The sequence below is a fragment of the Arabidopsis lyrata genome (genome assembly GCF_000004255.2).
Source record: "Arabidopsis lyrata subsp. lyrata unplaced genomic scaffold ARALYscaffold_2, whole genome shotgun sequence".
Lineage (NCBI taxonomy): Eukaryota > Viridiplantae > Streptophyta > Magnoliopsida > Brassicales > Brassicaceae > Arabidopsis > Arabidopsis lyrata.
This window is the reverse complement of record NW_003302554.1, coordinates 14,299,926-14,324,036: the sequence shown is the minus strand read 5'-3', so window position 1 is coordinate 14,324,036 and position 24,111 is coordinate 14,299,926. Positions and strand designations below refer to the sequence as shown.

The 24,111-nt window shown below is 33.3% G+C and overlaps 3 protein-coding genes across 4 annotated transcripts; all 3 read left to right on the top strand.

Annotated features, from left to right (window-relative positions):
• The first annotated feature begins 3,563 nt into the window (after positions 1–3,563).
• LOC9324828 (potassium transporter 6) lies at positions 3,564–7,526 on the top strand. The gene is made up of 7 exons (XM_002888719.2): positions 3,564–3,987; positions 4,084–4,582; positions 4,682–4,735; positions 5,300–5,560; positions 5,646–5,698; positions 5,782–6,160; positions 6,313–7,526. The coding sequence occupies exons 1-7, from the start codon at positions 3,949–3,951 to the stop codon at positions 7,377–7,379; spliced, it is 2,352 nt and encodes a 783-aa protein (XP_002888765.1). The 5' UTR covers positions 3,564–3,948; the 3' UTR covers positions 7,380–7,526.
• Positions 7,527–13,194: 5,668 nt separating this feature from the next.
• Positions 13,195–16,777, top strand: LOC9324827 (probable alpha,alpha-trehalose-phosphate synthase [UDP-forming] 8). Of its 2 annotated transcripts, none has more exons than XM_021034972.1 (4): positions 13,195–13,364; positions 13,764–15,681; positions 15,778–16,051; positions 16,256–16,777. In XM_021034972.1, the coding sequence occupies exons 2-4, from the start codon at positions 13,799–13,801 to the stop codon at positions 16,577–16,579; spliced, it is 2,481 nt and encodes an 826-aa protein (XP_020890631.1). In that variant the 5' UTR covers positions 13,195–13,364; positions 13,764–13,798; the 3' UTR covers positions 16,580–16,777. The 2 variants fall into 2 exon arrangements, with proteins under 2 accessions (XP_020890631.1, XP_002888764.1); XM_002888718.2 differs by having other exon boundaries at positions 13,670–15,681.
• Positions 16,778–20,869: 4,092 nt separating this feature from the next.
• Positions 20,870–23,722, top strand: LOC9323355. Its single transcript, XM_002888717.2, has 7 exons — positions 20,870–21,217; positions 21,297–21,377; positions 21,478–21,654; positions 22,099–22,269; positions 22,372–22,584; positions 22,670–22,758; positions 22,849–23,722. Exons 1-7 carry the CDS (start codon positions 21,130–21,132, stop codon positions 23,539–23,541), a joined length of 1,512 nt encoding a protein of 503 aa, XP_002888763.1. The 5' UTR covers positions 20,870–21,129; the 3' UTR covers positions 23,542–23,722.
• The last annotated feature ends 389 nt before the right edge of the window (positions 23,723–24,111 follow it).

Sequence of the window (24,111 nt, the reverse complement as noted above, 5' to 3'; positions counted from 1 at the left end):
TCCTAATAAGATTTGTCGGCTTCGAGGATTGCAATATTATTATTTAAAGCCTTATTATTAGATGTGGGAGTGGGATCATTTTCGTGGCTCTAATTAAATGCTTCCCACCTCCCACGTCTTCTAAACTGAAAATTCAAAGGGAGTGTTGATAAAATGCTTTAGGGTCTGACTCGTGCTAGCAGGAAAAAACAAAGAAAGTAGGTTAGAAATAATTCTGATTATCGTAGAAAAGTAACCCTTCAAACAACAAATAAAAAAGAACATGTTTATACCGAAAAATTTATATTAATTATTATGTAAAAAAACAAGTTAAAAAATATAGAGTTCCACCAAACAATGACGCCATCGGTGGCTAAGTAAAGTCAATATATATATATATATATAACTAATTAAAGAGCAAAATAATAGTAGACGTTAACGTATTAATCATAGTCGTAATATGCTGTAATGACGCAAACCCGGGGATGCAGCGACAAAAGAACCATTACCTAACAAAAGTAGGAAACTCTCTTATAATTTGAACAATCTTCAAATAGTTTTATCCCATTATATTTGTTTTTTTTTTGTAATATTTTAATCAAGAATCGAAACACATAAATAGTTTATCTTATGATCAATACCATGGACCGGGTCTCAACATAATGAATCACATGCAGTATTATAACTCTTTAAAAATAGATTAGTAACTCTATTTTAACAATTTTTCAACCATATAGGTTATTTAGAAATTCATGTAATGGACAATTTTGGTGTCTTCAGATATTATGACCTATGAGTGAGGAGATAAGAAAGAATCGAATTTTGGGGACTTTAGATATAAATAACTCTATTTAAAGTTTTAAACTATTTTTCAACCATATATATATAGAGTGTGACTGGTTATACATTATAGAAGAAAAATAAAGGATAAACAAATAATTCTTCTGTATTCTACTAAAAATAAACCAATCAAGTAGAAAAGAGAAGATTTACTTTTCTTCTCAGTTCTTCCAAAAAGTGACGTAAAATGAAGAAACTTCTCAATTATAAAATACATGGTATACAAAATTCCTCCAGTTTATACTTTTATTTTCTTCTGTTTTCTTCTGATTATTTTTTTCTTTTTTCTTCTAACATTTTACCGGTCATAGCCATAGTTTACTTACAAATTCATACAAAGGGACACAGGGCCGGTCCATAGGTAAAGCCCATGAAGCAAGGGCTTTAGGCATCAAATAATTATAAGTAGTTTTAAGGGCATCAATTTTTAAAATGTTACTGTGGTCTAGTGGTTAGATTGAAGTCTTTTGTTGTACAGGTCATGGTTTCGAATCCCATACATGTTGAAATTTGTATTTTTTTTTTTATAACAGCTTTTGTTAATGGACCAAAATTTTTTTTGCTTTAGGCACTCAAATAGTTTGGGCCGGTCCTGAAGGGACAATTTTGGTGTCTTCAGATACGACCTATGAGGAGATAAGAAAGAATCGAATCATTGACAATTATTGTTTGTGATTCTGCAGAAATTGGAGAACACTTCACGTTCTTTGCACACGTGTATGTCCAATATCGCACGCCATATTAACCGGGGTTCCAATTGCTTCAGAATGTGTCCAGAGATGAACCACGTGGAAACCGGTTTGTAGAAAACCGGAATCTTCATAAACGCTTCTCGGTTTCTGTCATGATCTTAATAATCATGCACGCGTGGATCAAATATCTCTCTTTACTCACTAATTAATTTTTGATGATACTCCATCTGTTTTAAATTACTTATCGGTTAAAGTTTTTGCATAAGAATTAAAAAAACAATATAATTGTCTACTTTACCTTTGTTCAATATATTTTCCAAAAAATTTTACTTGTCAAAACATTAAAACTGTGAGGATAAAACTGAAATTTTTACAAAACATATACATTAAAAATCTTAAACAACAACTATTATGAGACAAAATTTAAGTGATAAAACAATAACTAAATTAAAATGGAGGGAGTAATATTTTGTATTATTTTTTTTGGCTTTCTTTGCTTTTGAAGAAACTCTCTAGAACTTCAAATTATCCACGAATAATCGAATATGTGGATCTCTGTGTAGACGCATAATTCTGCAACATTTATATGTCGTCAGCTTAATTTTGGCATTTTTCGTTACACGAAAATGGAACAAATGTAAAAGATCAAATAAGAGAGGACCCATAACCTCACATATGTGTCTACCCTTTTGATCACCCTCTCCATATAAAACCTCAAATGGCAATATATTTTCATTTTTTTCTTAAATTGAGTAAACCCATTACCCAAAAAGTGGTTACTAAAGGGAATTATTTTGTTATACATTCCACCACCGAAGCCAAAAAGCAAATAGATATATTATAATTGATAAAAATAGATGGCTGCTAGAATTAGAAAACGCATGGGTGTTTTGGATAATCCTATACTATATGTTTGGTAAATATAATATAACAGTATTCAATAACTTATTGTATTAAGTTGATTTATATAAAACCAACTCGTGCTACGAAACGAAAGTATAAATGCCGTGGAGCAAAATATTAGTAACTTGGTATATTAAATTATTACAAGGGTTGAGTGTTTGGTTAAGGGTTTTACATTTCTCATTTATAGAAATATCATAATATCATAAGATAAAACTAAACAAAAAATTATAGTTGTTGAGATTAAGTAGCTTGAATGTTAACTCAAGGTTTCATGCTCTTTCATTCGCTCTATTGCTTCGTTTTGAATGGAGCAATGAGACGGAAGAAAATAAGTTTAATTGTTAAAACAAGTCGCCAACAATTTTGAACCATTGAACAAAAAAAAAAAAAAAAGATACAAGAGCAAAAGTATATAATAAGATCATTTGAATGTAAAACATGAAAATGCTGCAAAATCTAGGGATCTTATCTTTATCTTATTATTGTTAAAAAAAGTTGGGTTCAAGCTATTAGAATTCGACAAATGTTTTGTAATATCCTTAATTACTTTTCAACATCCATGATTCAAAAATTGATTTGGTTGTTAAATGGTTCTTTTTTTTTCAATGGTTCAATTTTTTTTGCCAAATATATTAAGTTTATTATAGTATCACTTTAAACCACATATATTACACAATTTAATAACATTAAATTCAATCAATATTATGCCAAGTAAATGAATAAAGATGGGATGTAAAAAAAAGAGAGGGTAAAGTTGGGTTTGACTAAATAGAGCCAATAATAATTACTTTCCTTTACCTTTTTCTCTAGCTTTAGAATTTGTCCTTCTTACCAAAAAAAAAAAGCTTTAGAATTTGTCCTCAAATATGAACATAATTTTGAAGTAATTTGATAATCACTTTATAGAAAGCTTGAATTATATGAATCGACATCCCACTTATCAAGCGCCACACTTTTTCATTTCCTTTTTCACTCTCACTTTCACATTTTAACTCTCCTCATAATTACAAAAAATTTTGGTATTAAATAGAAATTACTAAAAATAAAATAAAAATCTTAACATAAGAAGTTTGACTAATCAATATGTTTCAGTAAACTTATATGTAAATTAAATTATGTTTCTGAAGTCTGAATTATTATTATAAATTAAAAACACAAAAAAACGTCTCTTTGTATCTCCTCAAAAGCCGAAACAAAATCTCTTTTTCACACAAGTAAGCAACTTCAAAATCTGGTTAACTCAAAAAAAAAAAAAAAAAAAAAAAAGTCGCTCTCTTTCTTCTTAAAAATCTCACCTTTGTCGACCAAATCCAGAAACCCATACGCAAATATCCTCTACGTGTTGCTCCTTTCACGAGTTTCTCGAATTTTCTCGCATTTACCCATCAAACGGATTCTAAAGTTTCAAACTTTTTCTTCTTCCTCAAACCATTCTCTGTTTCCCAACTCTTCACTTTCAAGTGGTAAATAAAATAAACACAGATTTGAATCATGGGTTTCTCAAATTCCTGAGTTTTCACAAAAACCCACCATGGAAATCGAATCTGGAAGTTATCAAAACATTGCCAAGGTGAGTCATCATCAGATTCGATCATAAAGTTGTTACCTTTATGAAAAATTCTCTTCTCTTTCCTCGTAATCATCGATTTCTGATATTTGATCACAGAAGGAATCGTGGAGAACAGTGTTGACATTAGCGTATCAAAGCTTAGGTGTTGTATATGGAGATTTGAGTATTTCTCCTTTATATGTCTACAAAAGCACATTCGCTGAAGACATTCATCACTCTGAGTCCAATGAAGAGATCTTTGGTGTTTTGTCTTTCATCTTTTGGACAATCACTCTTGTCCCTCTTCTTAAATACGTTTTCATAGTTCTTAGAGCAGATGATAATGGTGAAGGAGGCACTTTTGCTCTTTACTCTCTTCTATGTCGACACGCACGAGTCAACTCGTTACCGAGTTGTCAATTGGCTGATGAGCAGCTTATAGAGTATAAGACTGACTCGATTGGGTCGTCGTCGTCGATGCCTCAATCGGGTTTTGCAGCGAGTTTGAAATCTACCCTTGAGAAACATGGAGTGTTGCAGAAGATTTTGCTTGTTCTTGCTTTGATTGGGACTTGTATGGTGATTGGTGATGGTGTTCTTACGCCTGCGATTTCAGGTTTATGTCAAATAAAATATCGATTCTTTGACTTGTTCTTTGTTTCATGTCAATTACAAGATCATTGATTTGTTCATTTTACTGTTTTGTCTATTACAGTTTTTTCTGCAGTATCTGGTGTTGAGCTTTCAATGTCTAAGGAGCATCACAAGTGTGAGTTTTTTTTTTTCACTATTCTTGATTAGTTTTGTAGGCTGTCTTAATCTAAAGCCTAGGCCTATTTCATTGTGATTGTGGTGGATACTTTGGTTTAGTTCTTGGATGATTTGGTCACACATTGAGTCTAGTTTATTCAAAAGCTTGTTCCTAGAATCATCCTGAAGTCGTCGGTTTCTTTTCTTAACTGTGGAGCCCGTTGTGTTTATTTGATTGCTTGATAGAGTTTTGCACGTAACACGAATTAAATATCGTGGCGCCATCAAGATTTCGGGATTATCTATATCGCTTTCGGTTCCTTAATTTGATGGCCCACGCTATTGAATAGGAGTTTGGATTCTTCTCTGGACATCAAGTGGATAAACTAATTAGTTGATCTTCTTCCCTCATCTACCCAAAATTTTGGATCTTTGTGTAACATTCTACTTTATTATTGAGTTTCACATCGGCAACTGTCGTGTTCAACGAGTCTCACAGTTGTAAAAGTTGACCTTTGCTCAAAATAAGGTTATTGTCATTGTGTCTGAAACTTTTTCTTTGGTTTTTGTTTTGTTTATGCAGACATAGAACTCCCTGCTGCTTGTATAATTCTGATAGGGTTGTTTGCACTCCAGCACTACGGTACACATAGGGTCGGGTTCTTGTTCGCACCGGTGATTCTATTGTGGCTAATGTGCATCAGCGCCATCGGTGTTTACAACATTTTCCATTGGAATCCGCATGTCTATCAAGCACTTTCTCCCTATTACATGTACAAGTTCCTCAAGAAAACTCAAAGTAAAGGCTGGATGTCTCTTGGTGGGATCTTGCTCTGCATTACAGGTTCAACGAATAAAAACAAAATAATGTTTTCTTTACGAGCTGAGAAGAAGAAGAAAACTTTACTCACTTTCTTACTCTTATGCAGGTTCCGAAGCAATGTTTGCGGATCTAGGACATTTTTCTCAACTCTCAATCAAGGTTTTTAGAAATCTTCTCTTCTCTAATTTCCTTCAGTTTTGACTCTTGGAAGTTTATATATGACGATCAAACTCTTGCTGCAGATTGCTTTTACGTCACTTGTTTACCCGTCCTTGATACTCGCCTACATGGGACAAGCAGCTTATCTCTCTCAGCATCATGTTATCGAAAGCGAATACAATATCGGGTTTTATGTATCTGTACCAGAAAAACTAAGATGGCCAGTTCTTGTGATCGCCATACTTGCTGCTGTAGTTGGAAGTCAAGCCATTATAACTGGAACATTCTCTATCATCAAACAATGCTCTGCATTGGGATGCTTCCCCAAAGTGAAGATTGTTCATACGTCATCCAAAATTCACGGTCAGATTTACATCCCTGAGATCAATTGGATCTTGATGATCCTCTGTTTAGCTGTAACCATTGGCTTCAGAGACACCAAGCGGTTGGGTAATGCTTCAGGTATGTAACTCAAAATCATTTTACTTTAGTTTGGTTACTATTTTGTTAAAATGAAAAGAATTCAAATAAGCGAATAACCCGAACCTAAAGCATGATTGGACCCCGCTCTAGCTACCATTGTTAATTAACCGTTTATAATGTTGTTTCTTTAGGTTTGGCGGTTATAACCGTTATGCTTGTGACGACGTGCCTAATGTCACTAGTGATCGTACTCTGCTGGCACAAGAGCGTCCTCTTGGCAATCGCATTTGTTGTATTCTTTGGCACGATCGAAGCTCTCTACTTCTCAGCTTCCCTAATCAAATTTCTCGAAGGAGCATGGGTCCCAATCGCCCTCGCTTTTTGTTTCCTTCTTGCGATGTGCACTTGGCATTACGGAACCCTCAAGCGCTATGAGTACGATGTACAAAACAAAGTCTCGGTCAACTGGCTCCTCAGCCTCAGTCAAACCCTCGGGATCGCACGTGTCCGTGGCCTCGGACTCATCCACACTGAACTCGTCTCTGGCGTCCCTGCAATATTCTCTCATTTTGTCACCAACCTCCCTGCCTTCCACCAGGTTCTCGTCTTTCTCTGTGTCAAATCCGTCCCAGTTCCACACGTCCGACCCGAGGAACGGTTTCTAGTCGGACGCATCGGCCCAAAAGAGTTCCGAATCTACCGTTGCATTGTCAGGTTCGGGTACCGTGATGTCCACAAAGACGATTTCGAGTTTGAAGGCGATCTTGTATGTAGCATTGCAGAGTTTATCCGTACTGAAGCTGCAACCGCGACCGCTGCAGAGACCAACGGAGAGGATGATGATAGAATGTCGGTAGTCGGAACTTGTTCTACATACATGCAAGGAATCGAGGATCATTACGAAAGCGATCTTGACGACCCTAATAAGCCCGGGACGTCAGAGATCCGATCACCAAAACCAAAGAAGAAGAGTAAGAGTAAGATCAAAAAGAGAGTGAGGTTTGTTGTCCCGGAGACTCCAAAGATAGAGAAGGAAACTAGACAGGAGTTGATGGAGCTAACGGAGGCGCGTGAGGGAGGCGTGGCTTATATAATGGGAAACGCGTATATGAAAGCGAAGCAAGGATCAGGATTAGTAAAGAGACTCGCCATTAACATTGGTTACGAGTTTCTTAGGAGGAACACTAGAGGTCCGAGAAACATGCTTACCTCGCCAAATGCTTCTACTTTAGAAGTCGGTATGATTTACCATGTCTAAAGGGGTAGTTTGGTATTTTTGTAAATGCTTTTGTTGTGTTTTAATTTGCCAAGAAAAAGTGAATTAGATATAGATCAAGAAATTTTGTTTTGTCGAGGTTTTTCTAAAGGTTAATAGAGGTCAAATATACAGTTTTTTTTTTTTTTGTTTTTGACAGACTTTTGTACAAATGATATTATATGTAGCAGATTGTGATTACATTGTCCCTTATTGCTGGTATTTCCAAATTTTATTTATTTATATAAAGGGGCTTTTGCAAAAATGCTCATTTTTCAATGCCACTTTCAAAAATGCCCCTTCTTTAAAACCTTATAAAAAATGCTCTTAAAAATATAAAATTTACTCAAATATGTATGTAACATTATTAAAACATACACAAACTACATTTCTATGTATCTAAAATCTTATAAATACCTTATAAATGCATTTTAAATACCTTTAAAAACCTTTAAAATATCTTGTAAAACCTTTGAAAAACCTTAAAAATCCTCTAAAATAACTTGTAAAACCTTTAAAAACACCTTATAAAACCTTATAAATACTTGAATCGAGTCTTCAAGTAGTAGTTACAATCCATAAGTACCTTATAAACCTAATAAAACTTTATAAAAATTTCAGATTTAAAAAGGGGCATTTTTGAAAATGGACATCTAAAATGGGCATTTTTGAAAAAGGGCATTTTTAACAATTTCCCTTATATAAATTACATCGATGCTACTAATACAAACCACTAAGATATATGATGTACTCTCTTCGTTTCACAAAAAATAACATTATACCGGTTTTCACACATATTAGAAATACACTATTAAAATAACCAAAATGTATTATTAAAAGTCTTATACTATTAAAAATTCTTATATATCTTTTACTAATATACTAAATAAATTAATATCTTTTTTACATAACATTAAATAAATAGGGTTAAAATTGGATTTTGAAAATTCTACATTAAAAATACAAAACAACACTATTTATAAAACAAAAACAAAACTTTAAATCGACATTTTCATTGAAATGGATGGAGTATTATATAGTCAACACTATTTAGTCATTGTCTATTTTGTAGTCGTCAAGTCAGTTTCAACGTCGAATTCGAAATATATTAGAAGTAATGGCCGCAAACAAAATTAGACAAAAAGAGTCCAGGAAGTTCTTGGGCCTTGAAAAATAAGTGGGCTAATGGGCTATGAAGACTAAAATTCAAAAGTTAAACCGGTTTAGCTAGTCAGAATTAGTCAGACCAGACCAAATCCGAAGATGAGGATACATTCGTCGAGCTGTCAATGTCGGACTGGTATTATTTGTCTGAAAGCGATCTGACTTTGGATAATATTATTACTCAAAGAACAGCTCAATTTGTTTTAAAAATTAAAACCACGTGCTTCTCTAAATTTTGGTTATCCTTTCTCTATCGTTTAAATTTTTTTTTTTTCTGACTCAAATTCAGTCTTGCTTTTTCTTAATGAAACTATTCCAAGCAACCTCATTGGATGAGTTTTTGTATGATTTCTAATTACTAGTATATTCGTCTTTATGTGTCCCTAGTTATATTCTTTACGTCATGAATTTTCTTGTCGGGTATGAAATATTATAGTAGTAATTTTCAGACATTGTGTATTTGTGTTACTGTGTTAGTAACGTAAATTCATAGGGCTCAATATTGGAAGACAATAAATATAATATTTTTACTTATTACTTGTGGTTGTAACAAAAAACTGTTATGTATAAATATCCTTTCAATTTTGTTAATTTAAAATTTGAACCTGTACTCAAAAAGAAAAAAGGTTAGTTTAAGTATCCAGACTTAATACTTGATACAAATGTAGTCTAGTTGGTATAAGCATGTAATAATATATGTACGTTTGATGTCGTAGTCAATGTAGTTGATACCGTACAATTCGATCTAAGCTATTCCTAGAAAATTGATGTTCTAGTGTTTTGAGTTTGTTTCACAAAGATTAATTTTTTAGGTTTTTCTTTTATTTTTATTAATTGATATTAATAAATCGTAGATTTCAAGACGTAATCATATATTATTGGTTTAAATTTATTAAAAATATTTAATTTAAAAAAATAATTGATAAATAATTTAACAATGATTGTTTCTTAATATATGTGAAAACTCTAGAACATAAATCTTACAAGAACAGAGGGAGTAGTATTTTTGTCGTCCCACCAAAACTATATAAAACATCAATGCTTTGGTGGTTACAAATAACAAAACACAAATTTCAAGAGGGAAAAAAAAACTCTACCTCAATTTCATAGTATTACATTACACACTCAATGACAGCTAATTGTAACAAAAATACAAAACACAAAACAGTGTAATACAAAAGAACTATTTATTTTTGTTTAAAAGAGTTTGAATATGTCAGTTTCATAAAATTGTTAACTATCCAAAAATGAAAATGTACTTGGATGTTACAGCTATGAGACCTTTATTATGATAAAAGAAAAAAAGGGAAGCTTCTAACTTCTAAGGTGGGCTTTGGCTTTGATACAGACGTGCACAGATCCTTTCCCATGTTAGATAATTCTGACGTGTAATTTTTTCATTGGTTTAATATGTTTTGACTTTTACTTACGTAAGTGGAAACGCATTTTGCAAAAAAAAAAAATCATATCCCTCAAAAACACTTATCCATTCACAGAAACATTCTGATCCTCGTTTTTGGTTTAGTACGTGTCTAATTCTCATTGGTTCGTTTATCTACGAGCCCCACGTTTAGCCGACGTTGGTGTCTGTCTGGATAAAGAAAGAATAAATAAAACGTTTATTTTCTTTAAAAATGTTTTCTTAAGGGCTATTAAAAAACACATTCAAATAACAATTAACGAAAACAAGAGAAAATGTTTTTTTTTTTTGTGTGGCGGAAAGTATATATTCTTTTTCTTTCTTTTGGGGAATATTATCAAAGATTCAAGAATGTATTTATTTATGGAAATAAAGAAAGGTATATATATATATATATATATATATATATAGTAAAGAAAGCGTTTTGCTTTCTTTTTCTCTTTTTATTAAAGAAAGGCATCAATATTGGTTGGTACTTGGTTGGTATAAATACGCATGCGCGTGGCTTTTTCGAGTAGAGGAAGAGACTAGATAGAGTCGTGAGATTATTTTATTTATTGAAAAGAAGAAAGAGTCTATCGAATACGTCGGTTCCAATCTCCCAATCCGCATTGGCTGTCGAGACAACGTGGATGTAAAATAAGGCCTTAAAACCACTGAGTCTAAAGTGTAATATCGTAATACAAATGATTAGTGGACGTCCTAACGGCTAAAGCCTTACGGCCAATGGGTTCTTATGACATACTTAAAATCTTTTTTTTCCGTGGTCGAAAAAATTTAACACTAATATGGACTATGGAGTATATAAATGCATGATTCATTCACAAAATTTAACACTAATCTTTTTATGAGTGTATATGACTTTTTATTTTTATTTTCTAATTATATGGACTTGTCTTAATAAATAATGTAAGATACTATTCTTTATATATGGATAGAGTCTCTAGTTGATCGTGTGTAGGTGTTTCGTCTTTGACCAGTGGATAACGATCCGATTATTTAATTTTAAAACGTTGTTTCCACTTTCCACTTTGTAGAGCTTAGACTCTATGTGACTATGAAACGACTTGTCAACAAAGCATTTTGTTGTAGTTGTTTGTTTAATTAGTATCATCACGACTGATATATAAGTTTGTCGTGTATTATTGGTTGTAGGCCTAAGATTTATATTCGTAATCCGCGGATATCCGTATTTGTATTCAATTTTTTATCCGAAAAAATGGATATCCGGTAAAACGGATATGGATATGGATAGTAAAATGATAAATATCCCGGATACGGATACGGATACGAATAATCCAAAATTTTTGATCGGTTAACAAATATTCGGCAAAAAAAAAAAAAAATTATAAGTTAAAAGTCTTATGATTCCATTTTTCAAGTGTTAAAAGCCCAAAAAAACTTGTTAGCCCAACTTTTTTAATTGTTTTTATTTTATTTTCAATGTTAATAAATAAATCATATGACAAAAAATAAAAATAAATTTCTAAGAAAAATTTAGGATGTTGATTAATGTTTTTTTTTTAAGAACATCACTTGAATTTTTTTAACTTTCTGTTACTTTAATAATTTTTTTTATTTTTTTGTAATGTTTTATATATATAATCAATTTCTATCTATTTTATGAATTTTTTAAGCTTTTTATGTATGATATTAATGAATTTAGGATTTTAAAATACTATTTCCGGATATTCGCGGATATCCAGATATTTAGCGAATATTTGGATACCGGATATCCGAAATTTCCGGATCCGGATACGGATACTAAATTGGCGGTTAATGCGGATACGGATACAGATACGGATATCTTAAAAAAACTGGATATCCGCTCTGTTTAAAGGCATAATTGGTGGTGGTATTCATTTTTACGAGTATAATATAATGCTATATATTCTCCATTTGGCCACATGGATATGGGCCCTTGCTTTCGGCCCATTTGCATACCCGGAGAGAGAGTCTATCTGTAGGCTGCACCTCCCCCAGAGGATTAGTCTGAGTCCCTCAATAAGTCTAGGATTCCCCTGAATTAAAATATATATATATATATATAATGCTATATATTCGTGAATATTACTCATTACGAGTTTACGTATCTTTTTCAAAAAAATTTGGATGAAAAGAGGAGTTTACGATTATTACTATTTTCAAATACACAATACTTAATTAATATTTTTCAGATTTAGTTTTCAGTTGTGATCATTATCATTAACATTAGAAAACAACCATAAGAAAATGATTAATGAGAGATGTATGCAATATCAACTAATCATGTTAAAAGGGTTGTACTATGATTAGTGATGCTTATCTGCTTCATTAAGATAATAATTCATTTTCAGGAAAAGAAAAATCATGATTTGAATCATATTTCTTTCGCAAATAGTTTTTATATATCGATGAAATTAAATTGGCAATAATAACCAAATATCTATATATATATAGGATCGTATTTTGAAGGGGTTTACCTAGGCTTTAATGGACGCATGCGTCGTTTCGTCGCATCCGAAAGCATGTTCGAAGTTTTTTTAATGTCTTGTTTGCTGGATTATGAAGTTTTTGGTGCTTGGTTTCGAGAGATCAACTCTTATCATGATAGGATACGACATATGTTATCTTCGGATTGACCGCGATCATCTTTGATAAATCTTGGTCACAAGTGCTTATTGGTCTATTGCTTCTCTTATGATTTATGCCTTTTTTCTCTGTTCTTAGTTTACGGCATTGTCCTCTATCGATTCTGGTTTGAATTTTCTGTTTTGTATTAGTGATGTCTTTAGTTTCTGGAAAATTTCGTCTTCCCCCGACATTAGTTTCAGGGGACTTTTTTTTTGTCCACCAACTTTAGTTTCTCTTATTTGGGAGTTTGTATTTTTTTTGTTTCACAACAAGTTTAATTAATCAAATTTATGAAAAAAAAACCAAATATATACTTTAAAGTTTTAATTATAAATGTTAAAAAGGGGACCTCATTATATCCATAAAAACACCAGACAAATAGGTAAGATACAAGTTGCTAAATTTAATTAAAAAGCCAACAACAAGAAGATTATCTTTAAAATAAAATCCATCCTACAACAAAAAAATAGAAGATAAGAAGAAGAAAGGGCATTAACGTAATTCCCAAGAAACTATCCAAAACATTATCGCGATAAAACCGTACAGAGCAAAAGCTACTAATAATATTATTATTTAAAATAGATCGTTAGAAAAACGTGTATATGTGTGTATATTTGCTATATATCGAATTTTTTTCTCTTCGTTATCGCATTAATCTCTCTCTCTCTCTATCTTTCTCTGAGTGGAGCGAATATCCAAAAGAGAGTTCCGAGTTTCTTTCGTCCTTCTTTCACGAGCTTACTTTTTCTTCTCCATTCGTTCGTTTTAACGATCAAAAACGACGTCGAAAGGTGCGTCTCCGGCGATTTCTTCGTCGATATTTGACGACTTTTTTTTCCTCCACTTGTTTCTTAGATTAAACATTTATGTATTTAGATTTCTTTTTTATGTTAACTGTTTCATTGATCTTGGTGTTAAAAAAAAATAATTTGACGCACAAACGGTAAAAAAAAAAAAGGTTTTGATGTAATCTTGATCCGTTTCGTAATTTTTGGATTGATTTTTTTGGAGTTTCTCGAATCTGAAACAAGAATTTTTTTTTTTTTAAGGTAATTGATTTTTATTTTTTTTGTTGTTGTTATTACCATTTTTTAAGGTTCTGGAACCAGACAGAAGCTGTTAGTTCTGTTTCTTCATGGTGTCAAGATCTTGTGCTAATTTTCTAGACATATCATCTTGGGACCTTTTAGATTTTCCTCAAACTCCAAGAACTCTTCCACGCTTCATGACTGTCCCCGGAATCATCACCGACGTAGACGGAGGAGATATAACCTCCGAAGTAACTTCATCCTCCGGTGGCTCACGTGAGAGGAAGATCATTGTTGCTAATATGTTACCACTTCAATCCAAAAGAGATACAGAAACTGGTAAATGGTGTTTTCATTGGGACGAAGACTCTCTCCAGTTACAACTTAGAGATGGGTTTTCTTCAGAAACAGAGTTTCTCTACGTTGGATCACTTAACGTTGATATCGAAACGAGTGAGCAAGAAGAAGTTTCACAAAGGCTTTTAGAGGAATTTAACTGCGTTGCAACGTTTTTGTCTCAAGAGTTGCAAGAAATGTTCTATCTTGGTTTTTGTAAACATCAGTTATGGCCACTCTTTCATTACATGCTTCCAATGTTTCCTGATCATGGAGATCGTTTCGACCGACGTTTATGGCAAGCTTATGTGTCTGCTAACAAGATATTTTCAGACAGAGTTATGGAAGTTATCAACCCTGAGGATGATTATGTTTGGATTCAAGATTATCATCTCATGGTTCTTCCTACTTTCTTGAGGAAACGTTTTAATAGGATTAAACTCGGGTTTTTCCTTCATAGTCCGTTTCCTTCTTCAGAGATTTACCGCACATTGCCTGTTCGTGACGAGATTCTGAGAGGTTTGTTGAATTGTGATCTTATTGGATTCCATACGTTTGATTACGCGCGGCATTTCTTGTCATGTTGTAGTAGAATGCTTGGTCTTGATTATGAGTCTAAGCGCGGTCATATAGGGCTTGATTACTTTGGTAGGACTGTGTATATCAAAATTCTTCCTGTTGGTGTTCATATGGGTAGATTGGAATCTGTTTTGAATCTTGATTCTACTGCGGCGAAAACTAAAGAGATTCAAGAACAGTTTAAAGGGAAAAAACTGGTTCTTGGTATCGATGATATGGATATATTTAAAGGTATAAGCTTAAAGCTTATAGCAATGGAACATCTCTTCGAGACTTATTGGCATTTGAGAGGGAAAGTTGTTCTTGTTCAGATAGTGAATCCTGCAAGATCCTCTGGTAAAGATGTGGAAGAAGCGAAAAGAGAGACGTATGTGACTGCGAAAAGGATCAATGAGCGTTACGGTACTTCTGATTATAAGCCGATAGTCTTGATCGATCGTCTTGTTCCACGTTCTGAGAAAACCGCGTATTATGCTGCAGCAGATTGTTGCTTGGTGAATGCAGTGAGAGATGGTATGAACTTAGTTCCTTATAAGTATATAGTCTGCAGAGAAGGGACTCGAAACAAGGCCCTTGATGATTCATCACCCCGCACAAGCACGCTTGTTGTGTCTGAGTTTATTGGATGCTCGCCTTCTTTGAGTGGTGCCATTAGGGTGAATCCATGGGATGTGGATGCTGTGGCTGAGGCGGTAAACTCGGCTCTGAAAATGAGTGAGACAGAGAAGCAACTACGGCATGAGAAACATTACCACTATATTAGCACTCATGATGTGGGTTACTGGGCAAAGAGCTTTATGCAGGATCTTGAGAGAGCTTGCCGGGATCATTATAGTAAACGTTGTTGGGGGATTGGATTTGGATTGGGGTTCAGAGTTTTGTCGCTCTCTCCAAGTTTCAGGAAGCTATCCGTGGAAAACATTGTCCCGGTTTATAGAAAAACACAGAGAAGGGCGATATTTCTTGATTATGATGGCACTCTTGTTCCTGAAAGCTCCATTGTTCAAGATCCAAGCGCCGAGGTTGTCTCTGTTCTGAAAGCTCTCTGTGAAGATCCCAATAACACAGTGTTTATTGTTAGTGGAAGAGGAAAAGAGTCTCTGAGCAATTGGCTATCTCCTTGTGAAAATCTTGGAATAGCGGCTGAACATGGATACTTCATAAGGTATGTATATTATAAATGCAGTCTTGTCTTACTGTTCCATGGGGGTTCTCAATAAACTTAAAAAGATACTTTTGTGTTTTGTTTTATGGGTGTTAGGTGGAATAGCAAAGATGAGTGGGAGACTTGTTACTCGCCTTCGGATACAGAGTGGAGGTCATTGGTGGAACCGGTTATGAGATCGTATATGGAGGCAACGGATGGAACGAGTATAGAGTTTAAAGAAAGTGCTTTGGTGTGGCACCATCAAGACGCAGATCCGGACTTTGGATCATGTCAAGCTAAGGAGATGCTTGATCATCTAGAGAGTGTTCTCGCCAATGAGCCTGTCGTTGTAAAGAGAGGTCAACACATCGTTGAAGTCAAACCACAGGTGATTAAAAACCTATCTCTTTCACTTGCATATCCACACAAGTACTTTGCAAAACTTGTGAATTAGGATCACACATGGAAAGTTAGAGGAGATATTATAAAAAAGACATGGCCAATTGGCTTATTGCCAATTGGTTTTGCGTATGGAAGCCATACAAATTTAACATAGAATTTGCTTTGACATTACTCATTGTAATGAATTCAGGGTGTAAGCAAAGGTTTAGCTGCGGAAAAGGTAATCCGAGGAATGGTAGAACGCGGGGAGCCACCGGAAATGGTGATGTGCATAGGAGACGATAGATCAGACGAAGACATGTTTGAGAGCATATTAAGCACAGTGACAAATCCAGAGCTTCTTGTTCAGCCAGAGGTTTTTGCATGCACGGTTGGAAGAAAACCAAGCAAAGCTAAATACTTCTTAGACGATGAAGCCGACGTGCTTAAGCTCCTAAGAGGCCTTGGAGACTCATCATCAAGCTTAAAACCCACATCTTCTCACACACAAGTTTCATTTGAAAGCATCGTTTAAAGTGGGGAAGTGCCAAAAAATAACATAACAACATCAAAATGTAAAAAAACATGATATAGGCTTTTGAAGAATTTGTCTTTCTTCTTGCCTCTATTCACGGTTGTTTTTTGGGGTAAATTAGGAACTTTTGTCTTCTCTTGTACAGAAACTTTTTTCTTCTCTTCTATTTAAATTTATTAAATTCCATTATGGGCTCAACCACATTAGTCATTATCAGGAATTGAGAGGTTCATGTTGTTGTCGTTGAGGGACCAACTAGAGAAAGTTATTGGTGTTTGTAAATTTATGTCATGTCCATTTATTTCCCCAACGATCGATCGCTCTTCTTTCTTTATCATCCGACGGTCGTGGCCTTTTTTTTTTTAATGTTAAAAAAGTTTTTGTTTTCGCCAACTCAATGGATTGTTAAGGTTTAGCTCAACTTGCTTATTTCCAGCCCATGAGGTTCAAGCGTCACCAAACTATCAACTCATAATTATGTTGGAAATTCTTTTTTTTTGTTCCTTAAAAGAGTTTAACCTATATGGTGAAGAATGATTTACTAAAATAAATTTTATTATTTCTGCTTTTGAATAATTTTTATTTTATATATATATAATTCGTATAAAAACAAAAAGAGTTCCCTGTTGATGAATCTTCTTTTCTCTAAGTTAAAGTGTTTTTATCAATTAAAGATTAAAGCGACCATTTTTCACCTTCTTTCTCATTGGTCCTTTTCTTTTGTTGTTTGGCTTTTACACTTTTTCCATTGAAGCTAAAAAAAATATTTCTATTTTTTTCTCTCAACATATTACTATTGTTGACCAAAAAAAACATATCACTATTTTATGTTATGTTTTTCACTGTTTCCAAATTTTTAGTAGAATCAGCATCCGAAGTTGCGAGCACCTAATTATTCTCAGAACAAAAACAATTATTCACAAACGTTTAGTTTCACTTCTTTCTGTTTTCTATGGGTTTATTACGTTAATTATATATATACTATACTTATCCCCTATATATTAATTGAAAAGCATTTTAAATAAAAACATTACCTTCACGTGTGATTTACAAGACTGCCATGCCGACATATCGCAACCAGAAAAACTCTGAGCAAACTTAATAATTGTTCAATATTTACTAGACTAATTACATATAATGCTATTAGTGGTACTTATGCATATTTTTCTTCTATATTTAAGAGATTAACAATTAATAAAGGAAATTAATAAAACCTATATATATTAATTGAGAAGCATTTTAAATAAAAAAACCTTACCTTCACATGTGATTTACAAGACTGCCATGCTGACATGTCGCAACCAGAAAAACTCTGAGCAAACTTAATAATTGTCCAATATTTACTAGACTAATTACATATAATGCTATTAGTGGTACTTATGCATATTTATCCTCTATATTTAAGAGATTAACAATTAATAAAGGAAATTAATTAATAAAACCTATATATATTGACAAAACAAGTAAAAAGTATATAGCATAAATCATGATGAACAATATATAATATAAATTTTTATTATATGTTTTGTACTTATATTTTTTATATGTTTTATAAAAAACATTTAGAATTTTAACATATACGACATTCTATTTTTTGTTATAAATTACAAAACATCTAAATGTATATGTGAGCCCATATGTTTCTTAAATATATTTGGAACATAGTTTTACATAAATTAGTTAGTAACATTTCATTTATTACACATTCACTATGAACAATATTTAATATTAATCTATGTTAAAAATGTATCCGCTTACTCATTATTTTCAATATTATTTCTTTTCAAATTTTTACCTTATCAATTTATTAAAACTTTTACACGGTTCATTCAATTTAATTAGTCATTTACTCATTTTAGTTACAATTTATTTACAACCCAATACCTTATCGTAACAATATAAATTGATTCATAAAATGAGGGTTATGCAATAAATCAATCCTAACTACATAGAATTATCAAGAATAATAAAGGATAATAAAATTTTATTACGTTTAAAAAATAATTATTCATACTCTTTTCAGTTTTTATATTGAACTATTTCCAAAATAAAATCTTAATTAAAATACGAAAAATATTCGAATATATTTCAGAATTATAGGAATGATATTTCAAAAAAAAATTTTGGTCAATATTTTAATTTAAAATCTTATTCCAAATATGGAATATCCTAATTCCTAACTAATAAAATCTCCAAAATATATGAGTTACTAAATCATATTCAAATATTCACACTTATATATCAAGTGATAATATATAATCGGTTTGCAAAATTTTTTTTATTTATTTCATATAACTATTTCTTTCCGCACATAATGTGGGTAAATTATCTAGTACTACATTAATTATCGGGAAAAGGATGCTTCAGAAGACAAGTATGTCCACCGTTGTGCTCACATGAAAAGACCAATACATTTCATTTTCACATTTTTGGTTAGCATTTAGCAAATATCAGCAAATATTTTAAGAGAAATATTAATATAATATTTAAATATTAAAAGCAGAGTCCAAAGTCTTGTAAATCAGCTAGTAAAGGCTTTATTGTCGATAAATAAGATCTAGACAATGTTTGTTTTATGTATGATAAAATGTTTGAAACAAAGTTATTTCAGTAGATAAGATTCAATTGGGGGGAAATAAAACATATGGAGTCTTTAAATATGATAGCAGGGCCGGTCCTACGAGTTATGGGGCCACAAACAATTACAGTTTGGGGGTCTCATAATCTATATATAAATTTTTTTTTTTACTGTTTGGGGACCCCAAAATCTATACATATTACTCGTTAAAAATTTGGGGGCCCAACACGAATGTTTCACCCGGCTGTGCTCAGTTACGGCTCTGTATGATAGAAGAGGTAAAAAACAAAACAACAAGAAGAGAATATACAAAACAAATCAAAAGAGGTAGATTACGAGCTAAACAAAAAAAAAAAAAAAAAAAAAAAAAACAAGAAGTGAAAAGAGGTAAAAAAGAAACAAAGCGAACAAGAAGTGAATTTACAAAATAAATAGATAAGGGCAGCGCGAAACAAGGATATTGGTGCGAGAATATATGCACTGTTTGACTCTTAGTCGTAAACTCTGACTGTGTAAATGACTACTTTACCCATTCATTTAATCGTCGTAATAACAAAAAGATCAGAGTAAAATAATAGACAGACACGTTACCTTCGTACACGTGACGTACTCCAAATGGATCTTAAATGACACGTGCCCTTCCTTTATTGGATGCCTTTTTTGCTAGAGTTAGTGGCCATTCAAAGAAAGCCAGAGCAAAATCATAAAATTAATTAAAAAATCTCTCTTTTTTTTTAATATAATATACAACTTTGTTTTTTTTTTTGGTTCTAAACCTAAACTAATTTCCAAAATATATTTACTATTTTTGTTTTAATATATATATATATATATATTGTATTTACCATTTAATACAACCATGATAACCACAATTTATTAACCATAAATAAACTCGCATTTAATAAAACTTTTGTAATATGGGTATATTGGTTTGAAGACTTTTTGCATTTAAGAGTGATTTTTCAGTATTACAAAATTGTATGAATTCAACAAAAATATTCTTATAAACACTTAAGCAAACCAACATATCATCAATTATTTTTACATATGACAAAATTATCAGTATACTTTAAAATTTCTATACATTATTTTATAGGATTATAGAATAACTATATATAAAAGACATGTATGAGTTATGCTCTTAAAATATTATCTAAACCATAAAAAGATAAATAAAGTTCCATACTTCATACTAAAAAAGTTACAATTTTTACCAATAATCTAATTATAATAGAAAAATTTGTACTTATTCTGTGGTTATAGAATATATTCCATCACATAAATAATAAATTAGAAAAGCTGAACTTTCTTTTTAACCAGGTGCTTGTCTCCTGGTGGTATAAGAACCTCGGCTGAAGCACCCGCCACCCGTCTTCGAGTCCCGGCCACTATGCAATTTACCTACGGGGCGCAGCGTTCCAGACTACCAGATCCGAGGAGCCCTTAAGTGGAGGCTTAAAAATCCAAGGAACGCGGGCTTAGGTCCAGTGGGCTAGTCGGATCATAGTGTGGTCTGGACACTGAGTTATAAAAAAAAAAGCTGATCTTTTTATACATAAAAAACTTATTTAATCACCAAGTCCAGAGAATATAGTTCGGGCCTTATTCCACTAAACTCAAAAAGTTTAAATTTTGATATTGCTACTTAACAAACAATAAAATTAAATTAAACACCAACCCAGACAAAAACCTTCACTTATTTTTAATTAACAAACAAAAAAAGTAACGACGTTGATCGCATCACATGACTCTTCTCTCTCTCTTTCCCACTGAGACACTGTCTTCACTCTTTTTTGCTTATCAACAAAACTCTGCACAAATCTAACCTCTCTGTTTCCTTCTTCATCGAGAAACCTCAAATTTCAAATCTTCGCATTGTCCGCCATTCTTATTCTTCCCCCAGAGAAGCTTCTTACTTTTTTCCTCTGCCGCTCTAAAGTTTAAATCTTGTCTCTTCTTCAAAATCGAATCAATGGGTAGAGATTTTCTTGTTCTAAGTATTCTCATTCTACTCCTCTCTGGGTTTGTTTCTTCAGCTCCTTCAGCTAATTCTCCCGCAAGTAAGTGTAATCACATTTCTTAACCTTCGATTTCAGTTTCATCTTTGCTTAATTGTTTCAAATCTTACGTCTTTCACAGAGATTCTTAATGGGTTTATCTCAAATCATGGCTCTTCTCTAATGAAATGGTTATGGTCACTCAAAACCACAACCAAAACAAGTTCGAATCTTTCCCCTTTTCTGATCATAAAGTTTGCTTTTTTATCTTCTTCAAGATTAGGTTTTTATCAATAAAGCTTTCTCCTTTTTTTCTGAATCAGCTATTGCAACGAGATCGATGGTGAAATTTGAAAATGGGTATAGTGTAGAAACAGTGTTCGATGGAAGCAAACTTGGTATTGAACCGTATTCGATTGAAGTCTTACCAAACGGCGAGCTACTTATTCTTGATTCTGAGAACAGTAACATCTACAAGATCTCATCTTCTCTTTCATTATGTGAGTACAAATTGTGTGGTTGAGACCACGATTGTTCTTTTGTCATCACCTAAAACTGAATGCACATGGGAACTGTAGTACAAAGATGCTGCATATGGAAAAATTGATGGAATTTTTTGGTACTTCAATTGAAAATTCTAAGTCTGAAGCTTTATTACTATTTTATGGAGATTTTGCTGTATCTTTGTCGTTTCTGGAGTGAGTTTGTCGGGGATAATATCAGTTAGTAGTACTTAATTTGCGGAATTTGACTTTTCCAAGATGAGATCTAAAACAAAAAGTGTTTCTTTCAAATGGTTAAGAATAGAAACAAAAGCTTAAATTGGTTTGCAAAAGTGTTTCTTTCTGCATATAAGCTGCATTTTAATATTAACTGTTTGGTTGAGTTCTTGTTTTGAAATGCTTTCTCTATTTTGAGTTTTATTAATATGGAAACACTTGCAGATAGTAGGCCAAGACTGGTTACTGGCTCTCCTGAAGGATATCCGGGTCATGTGGACGGGAGATTACGTGATGCGAAGCTGAATCATCCTAAAGGGCTTACAGTTGATGACAGAGGAAACATATATGTGGCTGACACTGTGAATAATGCTATCCGGAAGATAAGTGAAGGAGGTAATTGTTTGTTACATAACTGCATTCATGGAAGGGTTTAAGGGAGTTTGGTTATATACACATTTGTTTCTTGTACTGAGTTTAAATGCCTATGATGTGAAGGAGTTACAACAATTGCTGGGGGCAAAACGGTTCGAAATGGAGGGCATGTGGATGGACCAAGTGAAGATGCAAAGTTTTCCAATGATTTTGATGTTGTTTATGTTGGAAGTAGTTGTTCTCTGCTCGTTATTGACCGAGGAAACAAAGCCATCAGAGAGATTCAACTCCATTTCGATGACTGTGCTTATCAGTATGGAAGCGGGTTTCCTCTTGGTAAACTTACAAAAACACCAATCCCTCTTCTGTTTGTCTTCTTTGCATTCTTTGAATAACCGTCTCTGAATTCAATGTATTGCAGGGATTGCGGTTCTTGTTGCTGCAGGTTTCTTTGGTTATATGCTAGCTCTGTTGCAACGAAGAGTCGGTTCTATCGTTTCTTCTCATAATGTAAGTGTTTTAAATCTTCTCTAATACATCTCAAACATTGCCCTGTCTTATTATTCTTCTGCTAAAACAATTCAAACATTTCTTACACAGGATCAAGAAATGTACGAAGCTGATCCTGATCAAAAGTCTATGAAACCATCCAGACCATCTCTTATTCCAACCGGAGATGAGCAACAAGAGAAACAAGAGGAAACCTTTGTGGTATCGCTAGGAAAACTCGTTTCAAATGCTTGGGATTCCGTTATGGAGATCCTCCGAAAAAAGCAGACAGGCACCAGCTATCAGCAGTACCATGGGACAACAAAGCAGTCTGCTGCATTTAGCACATCAACTCCATGGCCAATTCAAGAGAGCTTTGTGATTCGAGACGAAGACGAACCTCCTCCAGTTGAGCCCAGGAACCCAACTCCAAGAAAGATTTATGCTTTTATGTCCAAAGACGCTGAAAAAATGCAGCAGCTGCGTCAGAGCCGCGCATTCTACAGTAGCTGGGACGCTGAATTCCCCAATCAGCAACAGCAGCAAAAGCAGCACCAGAAGCATCAGCAGCAGCAGCAGCATCGAAGGCATTACTCATCGATCCCGCATACTTATTATGAGCAGGACAGTGAAAAAACTAATGAGATAGTCTTCGGAGCGGTCCAAGAACAGAGCAGCAAGCGAGCGGCTAAGCCTAAGCCAAAGCCTATAGAGTCTGGAGATCAGATGAATAATACTCAACAGAATCTTCACTACAGATCTCATTCTGTTAGTTACCCGTATGGATACTATCCGCATACATGAAAAGTATCCGGTTTTGTGAGTCTCTGGGATTCTCAGTCTTCCTTAATAAGATTATGCAGGAAGTGTAATATTTTTGGGTATAGGTGGGTTTGTATTGGGGAATTTTAAGATTATGCTCATACTTTGATTGTATTGGGTAATATATATATGGAAAAAAATGATTCTGTTCCTTTGCTTTAAATTAAAGAATCAAATGTTTTGAACTTGTTTACAACATTGTTAAACAAGTGTTCAACAACATCTTCAAAGTTTATAGAGTTCATTAGATTTATCCTGAGATTTCCATCGAAGGCTTTGTGTCGGTGGAACAAAGCACAAAGAACGAAAAGATGAATGCAACCATGGCTGATCCTATCATTTTAGAGATGCTACATATGTGGCATTGAAAGGAGGTTGGCTCAAGGGTCTAGCAAATGAGATTGGTTTCTCCCAAAAACTTGGAAAATCTCTATAGTTTTCATATATTACTTTTTTTAAAGAATTTAGTTCATGAGAAAACAAAGCAGATTTGATGTCATGTTACATTTTATTCTAAGACATGATAAGTGATGGCTTTATTCGAGTGGTCAA

What these genes read in the sequence shown, in the direction of transcription:
- LOC9324828 (XM_002888719.2), top strand. Translation starts at nt 3,949, where the DNA reads ATGGAAATCGAATCTGGAAGTTATCAAAACATTGCCAAG. An exon ending in GATCTTGCTCTGCATTACAG is followed by an intron (nt 5,561 to 5,645) that starts GTTCAACGAATA and finishes ACTCTTATGCAG; the next exon opens with GTTCCGAAGCAATGTTTGCG. An exon ending in GCGGTTGGGTAATGCTTCAG is followed by an intron (nt 6,161 to 6,312) that starts GTATGTAACTCA and finishes TTGTTTCTTTAG; the next exon opens with GTTTGGCGGTTATAACCGTT.
- LOC9324827 (XM_002888718.2), top strand. Translation starts at nt 13,709, where the DNA reads ATGGTGTCAAGATCTTGTGCTAATTTTCTAGACATATCATCTTGGGAC. An exon ending in GAACATGGATACTTCATAAG is followed by an intron (nt 15,682 to 15,777) that starts GTATGTATATTA and finishes TATGGGTGTTAG; the next exon opens with GTGGAATAGCAAAGATGAGT. An exon ending in TCGTTGAAGTCAAACCACAG is followed by an intron (nt 16,052 to 16,255) that starts GTGATTAAAAAC and finishes TAATGAATTCAG; the next exon opens with GGTGTAAGCAAAGGTTTAGC.
- LOC9323355 (XM_002888717.2), top strand. Translation starts at nt 21,130, where the DNA reads ATGGGTAGAGATTTTCTTGTTCTAAGTATTCTCATTCTACTCCTCTCT. An exon ending in CTCATCTTCTCTTTCATTAT is followed by an intron (nt 21,655 to 22,098) that starts GTGAGTACAAAT and finishes AAACACTTGCAG; the next exon opens with ATAGTAGGCCAAGACTGGTT. An exon ending in CCGGAAGATAAGTGAAGGAG is followed by an intron (nt 22,270 to 22,371) that starts GTAATTGTTTGT and finishes TATGATGTGAAG; the next exon opens with GAGTTACAACAATTGCTGGG.